The sequence below is a fragment of the Squalius cephalus genome (assembly GCF_949319135.1).
Source record: "Squalius cephalus genome assembly, chromosome: 16".
Taxonomy (NCBI): Eukaryota; Metazoa; Chordata; class Actinopteri; order Cypriniformes; family Leuciscidae; genus Squalius; species Squalius cephalus.
Window position 1 is genome coordinate 28,594,279 of NC_137137.1, and position 12,060 is coordinate 28,606,338.

Sequence of the window (12,060 nt, forward strand, 5' to 3'; positions counted from 1 at the left end):
AGTAGTTTAAAGTAGTTTGAAGTTTATGACAGATAGATAAATAAGTTGGATAGATAGATAGACACACACACACACACACACACACACACTCACTCGCTCACACACTCAGACACACACACTCAGAGTTTAGAGTTTATAAGTGTATAAATTGATGAGTTTATAAGTGTAAGAGTTTTTGAGTTTAGAGTTTATAAGTTTAAATGAGTTTAAGAGTTCAGAGTTTATAAGTTTAAATGAGTTTAAGAGTTCAGAGTTTATTAATTTATGAGTTTAAGAGTTCATAAGTCTATGAATTCATGAGTTTATAAGTTAATTAGTTTATAAGTGTTTATAGTTTAGAGTTCATTAGTTTAAATGAGTCTCAATACGCTGATTTCACGCAGCCGCCATTTTGAAATCGAAAGTGAGGCTCCGGTGGGAAAAACCCCGGAAGTAAAGATAAACAACAATGCCTTTGGACTACCAACCTGAAGCTGCTGCCGCGATTTACACTTTTGGATGTTAATATCCAATATAGGATAGTTAATTCCTGCTTCTTTTTTTACTTTCTGAATTATATAAAAAAAATATTTTATTTATAAATGAATTTCGCTGTATATAGTCTAAAGTATTAAAGAAATGTATGTACAGTTTTAGAATTGACACAACATCATTAAACACAACAATACGCCACCGCATTCAAGACTCTCCTATGATTAAAGGCGACACTTCCGGTTTTCTTCCCACCGGAGCCTCGCTTTCGATTTCAAAATAACGGCTGCGTGAAATCAGCGTATGGCTCATATAGTATATAGAACAGCAGTTTGGTTTAGTCTTCAAGGTGTTTAGATTTAAATTTTTGTCGGTTGGTGAGTTTGAATCTAAATTTGAATTTTTTAGAACTCCCCATTGTAAGTCAATGGGAGTTTTTCCGAGTTTTGATCGTCATTTGTAGGAAAACCGTAAGTCCGATCAGTCTGAAATAGGGCTGCACGATATTGGAAAAAAAATTACATTGCGATATTTTTTTCCCAACGATATATATCGCGATATTGCGAGCCATCAATCCAGGCTAAAGTCAATAATTACCATTCCATGTTATTAATAATTTCACTAATAAGCAAGCTTCATTACAAGTAACAAAAAGGCCACTTAATATTTTATTCCAGAAACATATTTCTCTCAGAATTCGGTGAACGTTCTACGCAGGACCTAACGTTCTTCGGGTTCTAGGACCTGAAAAATTATGTTTTCTGTGCTGATTCAGTGACGCGTTCATGTAAACGGCACCTAGACCCAGCAAAAGTAATGATTAATAATATGTAAAATATTACAATGAGACATTTTAATTGTTTATTAATAAACAAGTGTTTTCTGTAAAGATGAATATAGAATATATATATATATAAAGATGAAGATATATATTTTTTTTTTTTTTTAGGTGTGTGAGGCGAGTATTCTAGCCTACCTTTTACGCTGAGTTTCGTTTCATGGATCATAGCTTAATCTCCAGTTCAGGCGCTAGCTGCTATATTTAATTTTTATATATTAAATCCAGGAAATTGGATGATGAAATACTGATTAAAATTAAGATACAATTAATACAAAACGAAATTCGTTTTAAAGAAAGGCTTTGTGCTTTCTGTTTGAGGTCTCTGTGAAAGTTTTAAAGCAGTCTTTTAGAGCCGCTTTCATAACGGTCGCGTCCATAATGTCACGTAGCCTAACATTGTTTTTTCCTCATAAATGCGAACACGAAAAATAAACGAATTTTTTAAAAAGACAACTTTTTTTGCGGCAGATCCTCTTCGTCGCGCATTTTTGAATGTTGGCTGTGAGCGCGGTGAGCTGCGGCACAGCGAACCAATCACTGTGCAGGCACGCAGAACGCGTATGTCACCCCAGCAAAAAGCCATACAACAAACTCGTGTTTACGGTGTGCTAACCTGGTGCTACCGTACTCTTAATATACTATGGGTACTACTAACGTTACCCTTCACATCGCATGTTCCGGCGATGTGACTATCGCTCATTCGCACATCGCGATGTCGATGTTAAAACAGAATATCGTTCAGCCCTAGTCTGAAAAGATATAGCACACCTGGCCAGATCAGTTTGAGTGTCTGAGCCGAGTTTGGAGTATGTAGAGTTAAAGCTCTAGGAGGAGATAGAGTATAACATTTTAGTAAGAAGAAGAATAATAATATTAAGTTTAAATAGGATTTCAGTAAGTTGGCTCTCTCAAGCCAACTTAATAATAAGTTTAAATAGGATTTCAGTAAGTTGGCTTTCTCAAGCCAACTTAATTACATTTTAAAGTATATTAAAAAAGAGAACCATTATTTTAAATTGTAATAATATTTCATAATATTACTGTTTTTTTTTTTGTTTTGTTTTTTAACTGCAGGCTTGATGAGCATAAGAGACTTCTTTCAAAAACATTACAAATTGTAATGTTTCCAAACTTTTGACTGGTACTGTACATACAGTACATACTGTACATACATACATACATACATACATACAGTACATACATACGCCTGGATGTATTATTTGACTATTAACTTCATAGTTCTTTGGAAATAAAATGTATACATACCCTTTGTCTGTCTATCTGTGCAGCATCAGAGCAAAATAGCATAAAATTATGTGAAAATGAGACTCTATTCATAAAACTAAAATATTAAACATGCTAAGGAATTATTATGTTTGTTGGACATGTACTATAGAGACACCATGTTTTTGAATATACAGACAATAGTACCATTTAAAGTACCATAGTACAATCTTATTCTAATCATTCAATATTATGGAACCAAAGTACCATTGTATTACCACCTGATACTATTACTGTACCAACGAGGTGGATCAGACTTGACTGACTAAATGCAACAGTGTAGGGCTCTAAGGAAAAAGAGCCCTACACTGCCAGTGCTTTTTGCAAGATACATGTTTCACATCTGCTAAATATTCACCCAGATGTGGTCAATCCATGTGATCACTAACACATCAAAAACATGAGTTCAATGAGGATAAGGATGTGTAATGACATGAAGGAGGAAGTGTTACCTGGAAGAGAGACAGTCATGATGATCTCACCATTCCTCTCTTTGGTCTCTAATCGCTCTAATTTCTGAGCCTCATATCTCTTTTTTCCTGCTTCCTCCTGCTCTGAGCTGGAGTACTGCAATGGACAAAAAAATGTCAGCTCAGCAGACAGATTGACAAGTAACTAATTTGTAAAAAGAAAGAAAGTCAACAAGATTGACAAATGTTGTTGAATATAAGCTAAATTATTTGGCAAAATAACATTTGAGTAATGTCTAATTGTAAATTCTTAAGTAAACTACCAGAGAACTTTGATATAAACTACTTGTACTTGAAAATATGTGAATATTAGTAACAATAATAAAATATAGATAAATCTTGAAATTTGAATCGATACAATCTGTATGTCCTAATGTCACTCCTTAGAGAAGATACAATGGGTCTCATCACTAATAATTGTGTGGATTATTTCGTATTTGTATGCACAGAACTTCTCACAAAAAATCACTGCCTAATTCACAACACATGCGTATGCACATGAATTTGTTCTTATCCTCATTCTAATGTTAGTGAATTTGGAGGATTCTAAATGTGACCACGTGCACATGGTTATGAACCATCTCCATATTAGGGCTTTCTGCACAACCTTTCCTTTACAGCCTTTCGTCGCTCTCTGCAGACGCGCTCTCGCCAGATCCTCGAGCAATTCAAGTGAGCCATTCTCAAAACCAGTGCAAACACAATAAACATTTCATACAGACACATATTACAGACTTCTGATTAGCCAGCTGTACATATGCATATATCTTCTGCTTTATTCAGAGAAACCTTGCAGCTGAAGATATAACACAGCTTTTCTTACTCTTTTGCTGTATAAGATTAAATTAAATTGTATTATTTTATAATATAATATAATATAATTATAGTAGTGTTAAGATGATATATATATTTTTTAACATGATTATAAGGCTGCACAGAGTAAGTGCTTTTTGCATACGTGTGGTTTCAGTTGTTCCTATATATTTTTTTATAAATTTAGAATAAATTTTAGTACAAAAGTTTTTGGTGGATTCATTTGTTCATGAAAACGTTATTACACAGATTTCACGCACAAATTTTTGCGTACGCATTAGGGCTGCACAATATATTGAAATTATCAAAATATCGCAAATGTATCACGATATGCATATCGCAATATGCATATCGCAACAGCTTGCAATAACTGGGGTCATGAACAAAAGACAAAGAGAAAATCACTCACTGCTCTTGACTGAATAACTTTTGTAGCTTTAATAAGAATCAGTAGTCTATATATTTAATTCATACAGTGAAAACTAAGCAGTGTTTATTTTTACATTTGATTATTCAGTTTCTGCTGTTAAATAAACCTAATGTAGGCCTACCTGAAACCCTAAACCCTGTGGTTTACACTGATGTTAAAATAACACTTATGCTACAGTAAAACACTGCTGTTCACTTTCAGAAGTTGTAGAGATGTTTTCTTGTCACAAAAAGAATGTGAAACACGTATGTATGTTATATAATTTTAAATATATTTTAAAGATAATTTAAGTTTATTTTACACACATTATCGTATTGCATATCTACGGTGACGCATTGCTGCCACATACATATTATTTTTTCCCCTCAATTATGTCGTAATAACGAGATTGTATTTCGTTAAAACGACATATCTTCTCGTAATAACGAGATCTTATGTCGTTTTAACAACATCTTTTCTCGTAATAACGAGATCTTATGTCGTTAAAACGACATCTTTTTCTTGTAATAACGAGATCTTATGTCGTTAAAACGACATTTTTTTCTCATAATAACGAGATGTTATGTCGTTAAAAATACATATTTTCTTGGCCTTATAAGGACATGTGTATTCATGTACAAAATATGCCTTTATCCACATAAAACTGATAGCCTATCACGCCTTTATGACACTTCTACGTTCAAAAAGCTTAAGCAAATAGTAGCAGCCCCCAATCAGGCAAAATTAATCAATGAGGCCCTTTTTTTTAAATATATTTTATATAGGCCTATAAGGTTTTTTTTATATAATATATTATATATAAGATTTATTTTTGTTAATAGGCTATATCTTCATTACCTAGATATATAATTAAACAAAAAGTAGTCAAAACACATCTCGCAGAAGTTGTTTATTTTTTACAACATTGTGTTCTTGTTTTAACATTTTGTTTAATTAACGAAATGTCAATCTTCGTCTTTATAACAGAAGATACAATACAATACAAAAATCTTCAAGATACAGCCATACAATCTTCACATGTATAACGGATTGTCAACTTAAACAGTCCTTTGTGTGGTGGAGTAAGCAATGCTATATAGAAATATATGGTCAGTATCTTAATTTAAACTATTTTATTATTTTATTAATTCATTAACTAATTATGCAAACTCAACTAATTTAATGTAAAGAGCTGGAAACTAATTACTAATTAAATAATGTCAAATATTAAATGTAGGCCATTGATTAGAGTTGCCATAGACTAAAGATTTTTCTAGACTAGTAGTCATTCATTTAAGCAACTAGGACTAATCACACGTTTATATTCAATCCTGGGTGCATATATAGCCTATATTCCGCACTCAAGCGCATGCATAAAACTTGCCGCAAAGCACCGGCAAAAGTAAGCTAATGATAATAAATGTGTCTGAAAAAATTAACGAAGCATTTTAATTGTTTATTAATTAACTAGTCTTTTCTAAATCAGTGTAGGCTGCCTGCAAACATATCTCCATACATCTGCGCTGTAATTTAGCCTAGATGCGCCTTTCATACGGACAGGATTACATAATCAGATGGTAACGTATGTATTTGCTTCCGATTGGATTTTTTTCGTTGGTGGACATTTTTTTTATTTAGCTTTATATAGATAGCTATATTTCTCATGTCTGTGAAGCTTGTCCACTGTTTTTCAGTTCATTTTTGAGACGCGCTCCAATTCACAAAGATCATGAAAGCTAGCCCTGTTCGTTTTATTTTATTTTACAAAAGCACAACGTTTTCTTGTTCTTGTGAGTTTACACAAATAAAAGTAGTAGTTGTGACTGATGTATTATTCTTTTCTGTATGACCAGAAATGATGGAGTATTTTAAGTTGTTTCCATTGTTGATAGGAAAATGCGAGTTATGGCACCGGAGCCTCCATGTCAAGCAGTGCGCGCTCCACACTCCGCACAAACACTTGGATATGCGCTTAATAATAGCGAACATTTATATAGGTTAACGTTAGAGCGAGCGGCCATGCCAGACGAATAATCCTCTTCATTTTTAACAAATCAAATTCTGTTGCATTTTATTGCGCCAGTTTGAAAAGGGTGGCTGAAACACTTAGCCTATACAGATAAACGCCCAACACTGGTGTTTTTCTTTAAATAAATTAGTTTAGGCTTTAAAATAAATATTGTTTGTGGGCTAATTAATGCCACAATAATTTGTTTATTTTATTGGCTACTTATATTTTTCATTTTTGTTTTGCATTGAATACCATTTAAAGGATTTGCTGCACCGCAATGCCATCCTCCCATAGAAAGACACGTTAAGAGCCACCTTTATTTTCTTTATAATAAAGGGTTTCTAAACGCTTAACGTATAATTAAATGCATTGCGTTCATATTCTGGGCTCATCTGCTTTTCTGTAGCATAGTATGGTTTATTAATAAGGTGTGTACAGCATTTGATCTTTATCACTGAAGTAGCCTATTAAGCCACATTAAGCTTTTTCTTTATTATAAGGGTTTTCTATGGGAGGAAAACGCTTAGCCTAATGTGCAATTAAACGCAATGTTCGTATTCTGGGCTCATCTGCTATTAATAAGGTGTGTACAGAATTTGATCTTTTAACATGAATGTCCATTGGGGGCTGCTATTTCTTCAGCTTTTTGAACGTAGATGTATGATAAAGACATGATTGGCTATCAATTTTATGTGGATAAAAGCATATTTTGTACATGATTACACATGTCCTTATAAGGCCAAGAAAATATGTCGTTTTAATGACATAGCATCTCGTTATTATGAGAAAAAGATGTCGTTTTAACGACATAAGATCTCGTTATTACGAGAAAAGATGTCATTAAAACGACATAACATCTCGTTATTACGACATAATTGAGGGGGAAAAATAATATGCATGTGGCAGCAATGCGTCACCGTACATATCGAATATTGCATTTTTCTTCAATATTGTGCAGCCCAAGTACGCATGCTTAGTGAACGAGACCCAATGTGTTTACTGATGTACAGACTCCTACCTCAACAGGAGGAACTTCAATGATTTTGGCCACATTTTGAAGGGAGAGTGGGACATACCACAGCGTTGCCTTGTTGGTCACTTTTTTGGCACCTATGAAAATGCAAAAAAATAATATCAGCATTATCAGAAGTGAATATGAACTCAAAAATCTCTTCAAACTCAGTGCATTTATGACATAAAGAGTGATGTAAAGTAAAACAAAGTATAGTAATTGCAAACAGGGCCATCGCTAGAGGGGCAAAAGATGGTGACAAGTCTAGGGGCCCCCGGCTTTCAGGGGGTCCTGCGATTTCAACCAAAGGGGGCCCTAGGAGACCCTAGTTATAGTAATTGTAACAAGTTTGTTGCATTTGAGGTTCTCCAAAAAGCACAGGAGCTGCAGAGAATTTTTTTTAAAAGGTCAAAAAGTTACCGCCAAAAAATATACTAGTAAACATTTCCAATAGCCAGAAAAGACCATATCTTCCAAAAAACTCTTAGGGACGTGATACTAAGTTTCTGGTGTTGTCATGGAGACTTCAGCATCTCATAGTGAAGCTGGTTTGCTCTCTAAAGAGCAACTGAGGTTATTTTGGGTAGGCTGTGTTTATTAGACACGAGAGAGATTTGAGAGAGGAAAACTATGTGCTTGAGCGGATAAGTACACAATTAAGGCCGTCACAGAGAATGGCAAACCTTGAATTAATGAAACCATCAATGAGTGTGATAATGACACACCAAACATAAGGAAATTCTGGATTTAATTAGCATTCTAAAATCTTGAGATTTTTAAGGTTTGGTTTCCTTCAAAGCATGCTATATGGGAAAAGTAATCCTTGCATATATGCAACTAATAATTTACATTTTAAGAGAACAGAATTAAAATTAACAATAATTTGCAAAACTGAAGATGACTTTTTAGGAATATACATTGCATTGTATTTATGCATAACCCCCCTCTTGAGAGATCCTCTCAAGTTAGATAGTAAATGTTGAAATGATAGTAGTACTAAGATTCATAATCATTTTGTTTTCTAAGTAATGCCTGGATGCTATAGAAACTATTTAAAAATGTAAACTCTTAGTGGCATGGGGCAGTAGACTGTCCATTTTGATACCCAATTTTGACAAACGTTGCAAGGTTACAATACAGAGACTAATATGGCGGATAAATAAAAGCTGTTTCTTCTACATTTTATGAACACAAAACAAATTATTTAAGACTGAACATAACAGTACCAATTCAGCAGAAACAGGAGGATTAATTCTGACAGACTGCTTTTGGGAATATCATTTGCATTTTACACACTGTTGAAGTCAACCAGACAAGCCGGTTGCTATGACAACAATGCAGGGATTCTGCGGCTACCATGGCAAGAGAATGGCTTCTCTAATTGGTTTCCACAGCAGCTTGTCTAATGGTTTTACACAGCAGGATATTTACATGTTCTCTACAAGCAAAGAATCATGGGCAAAAAATAGCTCTCTCACTGGACAGATGAAGTCAGATACCATAGTATAAGTATATCATTTATTAATTTTGAATAATATTTTCTTACAGTAAAAATGTAAAATGTAGATTTACTATCAGCAACTCAACTGCTTTATACTCAGAAATGTTCTGAAATAGGTAGAATTTAAAAATGTTTCTAAAATGTACAATGTACAACAGGATAAAATAGGCACATTCAGTCCTGGAATGCCACTGTCCTGGAGAGTTAAGCTCCAACCCTGATCCAAAAAAAAAAAAAAAAAGCCTTTAGCTTTCTAGTAATACAGAAGACACTGATTAGCTTGTTCAGGTGTGCATGATATGGTTGGAGGAAGCTAAACTCTGCAGACCGAAGTTGCCCATCCTTGATGTAGAATCTAAAATTTTAATTGTAAATATATTTTCAATTTTCACCTCATGATTTACAAAGTTTTAAATATCTGGTGCAGGGTAACATCTAGGTCTAGTATACTACAGAGAAAAAAAATATATATAATATAATATAATATAATATAATATAATATAATATAATATAATATAATATAATATAATATAATATAATATAATATAAAAATATTAATCCCCAGCTTCAGAGTAGTGACTGTAGAGAGTAGTGTAGCTACCTACAGTAAAGTAGCTTAGGTTACACCAATGAAAGACATTTTTAAGGTATAGCTTTTTTAAGGAAATAGCTTTTACAGTGTACTATAGCTCTAGTCAAACTCGGACTCAACAATTATCTGACAAATTTGTCTCTTAGCAACAAACATTATTCCATCTAACAACTTTTTGAAGAATGGTGGTTTTATATGCTGATTTACACTGCTAATTCAACTTTATTTTATCTAATTACTAATATGTACATTTCCTTTGTACAGACTGTGCTGACTATAGATAACAAAAAAGTCTGCAGAGAGTAATCTAATAAATGTTTTTTTAGTGACTTACGTCTACCAGAGTAGTTTGGTCTTGATTACGATCTTAGATTTTCCATTGCTGCCAGCCAACATTTTAATCACTGGTTTCAGTATGGAGCCATTGGTCAGATACAAGAGAAAATACGTTGTGCAGTACAAGTGCGTACAGAACCTTGAGTGATTGCAGGTGTGCTGTACAATTTGTTTGGAGATGGAGTAGCTTTTAAAGGGGTGGTATAATGCCCTTTTCACAAGATGTAAAATATGTCTTTGACGTCCCCAGAATGTGTATGTGAAGTTTTAGCTCAAAATACCCCACAGATACTTTTATATAAAAAGTTAAAGTTGTCACTTTTTGAAGGTGAGCAAAAATGCACCGTTTTGTGTCTGTTCCTTTAAATGCAAATGAGCTGCTGCTCCCGGCACAGGGGGCGGAGCTACAACAGCTTGTGTCCTTTTACCTCACACACACATGCCCTGAAAATTTCAAAAACTTTTTAGCCTTTTATGTTGAAACCGGAGCCAGATGATGTCAACAGAGTCAATGATGGAGAGACTCAAGAAGTGACAACATGTAGAAGCAACAGGACATTTCTGATTGGTTAGTTGATGAATTTATGTAGCTGATGTGTACTTATCTTCTAGTCATTGATTAGCATATTCTGTCTTGATAATCTATAAATCGTGTCCAGGGGTTTATTTAAATTCTAGGGTTGGTGATGTCATTAACCCGGGAGGAAGCTCGTGTAGTCCCTACCAGCCATTTGTTGTAGTCCTTAAAACGCAATTTCTTTAAAAGCAAATATCTCCCTTTGCTTTGAACTTTGAGCATTGTAACTTTGCAGTTGTTGTTTATGCTCAAACAGCAACATTACACACTAAATAAAGTTAGAAAAGTAAAATCATAATCAACCACCCCTTTAAAGGTTCTGCCAACCCACATTCAGTATACCCACTGTTTTTTGCAGTATACCCTTTTGCAGTATACCCACCCACCTATTGAACTTTTGCAGTATACCCACCCACCTATTGAACTTTTCACAAGTTTAATTTGGATTTGAATCTACATTAACTATTAAATTATATTTTTAACTGAGGACAGGTGGTTTATGTCTATTATACATTTGATTAAATGAGGTGATAAACGGGTATATTCTGTTACAGTTTCTGTATCAGTTTTCCTACGCCACAATGTTTATTTGATATAAAAAAGACTGGGATATTATGACTTTTTACTTTAATGAATATTTCATTAGGGTTGGTTTATTAAGTAAATTTCTGCATTGGAACTTTGGCACAATTGCGGACAATATCAAGCTACATCATATTTATACAAAGATGTAATTAAGTCTTACTTAAGTGGTTCAAAAACACTCTTCAGTTCAAATGATTGCATTTAATACAGATATAAACTATAATACATTTCACTTAATTGCAATTAACATGAAATTAAGTGTCCGGAAACATTACATTCAGTTTAACTTATAAGTAGTCGTTTTAAAAGTATGCTAAACTTGTACAAGGAATACGTAGCTTTGCAATGTTAAAAAATGTCAATTTAAACGTACATCAGTCTAATTACTAAATGATTGTTCATTTGACAAATTTATAGTTAAAGATACACATCTGCAAGAAGTAAGCTAAATCTAGCAAACCCCTCATCTGGGGACATTGTCAATTGGAAATGCAATTCATAAATGTGTAATATATATTTTAATTATAAAAACATAAAAGGATTAGGGGGGTCTTTTAGGGGTATGTATGGTTTGTGTTGGAATTAGAAGTATTTATATTTAGCTTCATACATTTATAATAAGCTTCATTTATAATTAAAAGTGGGAGAATATAAAACATACAGTGTATAATCAAAGTCTACGGTATGTCCTTATTTAGATAAGTAGGTAAATGTGTTTGTTTAATAGAGAGAGTGATGGACTGAGAGCAAATGTGTTCATTTTAATGTGATTTTGCATTTGTATAAACACGTGTGTAGATGGCTGCCCTGCCGATGCAATCATCACGGCCCCTGCATTCCGAGTCTGGAGACCCCTAAGGAGTGTGAGCGAGACGAGGCTGACAAGATTGGCCCTGACTCTCTCTGTGTGTGTGTGTGTGTGTGTGTGTGTGTGTGTGTGTGTGTGTGTGTGTGTGTGTGTGTGTGTGTGTGTGTGTGTGTGTGTGTGTGTGTGTGTGTGTGTGTGTGTGTGTGTGTGTGTGTGTGTGTGTGTGTGTGGTGTAACCCAAGAGAAGGAGTCATGTGATGGCCTAGCCTGAGTTCACACATGTATATAAACAGACACAAACCCAGCCTTTGAATGTGTGTCAGACCAGGAAACAAAGGTTTATGGAAAGA

At 34.0% G+C, this 12,060-nt stretch overlaps 1 protein-coding gene across 8 annotated transcripts in view; it reads right to left on the minus strand.

Moving 5' to 3' along the window:
- The window catches only part of acot7 (acyl-CoA thioesterase 7), a 250,939-nt gene that overhangs the window by 220,405 nt on the left and 18,474 nt on the right, over nt 1-12,060 (minus strand). For 4 of the 8 annotated variants that reach the window (XM_079896424.1, XM_079896417.1, XM_079896422.1 and 1 more), the window contains exons 4-6: nt 7,318-7,409; nt 3,049-3,163; nt 2,579-2,593 (exon numbers count right to left, since the gene is read on the minus strand). In XM_079896424.1, coding sequence (XP_079752550.1) covers nt 2,579-2,593; nt 3,049-3,163; nt 7,318-7,409 — 222 coding nt within the window. The remainder of the gene's footprint in view (nt 1-2,578; nt 2,594-3,048; nt 3,164-7,317; nt 7,410-12,060) is intronic. The other 4 variants (XM_079896419.1, XM_079896418.1, XM_079896423.1 and 1 more) reach the window with 1 other exon arrangement.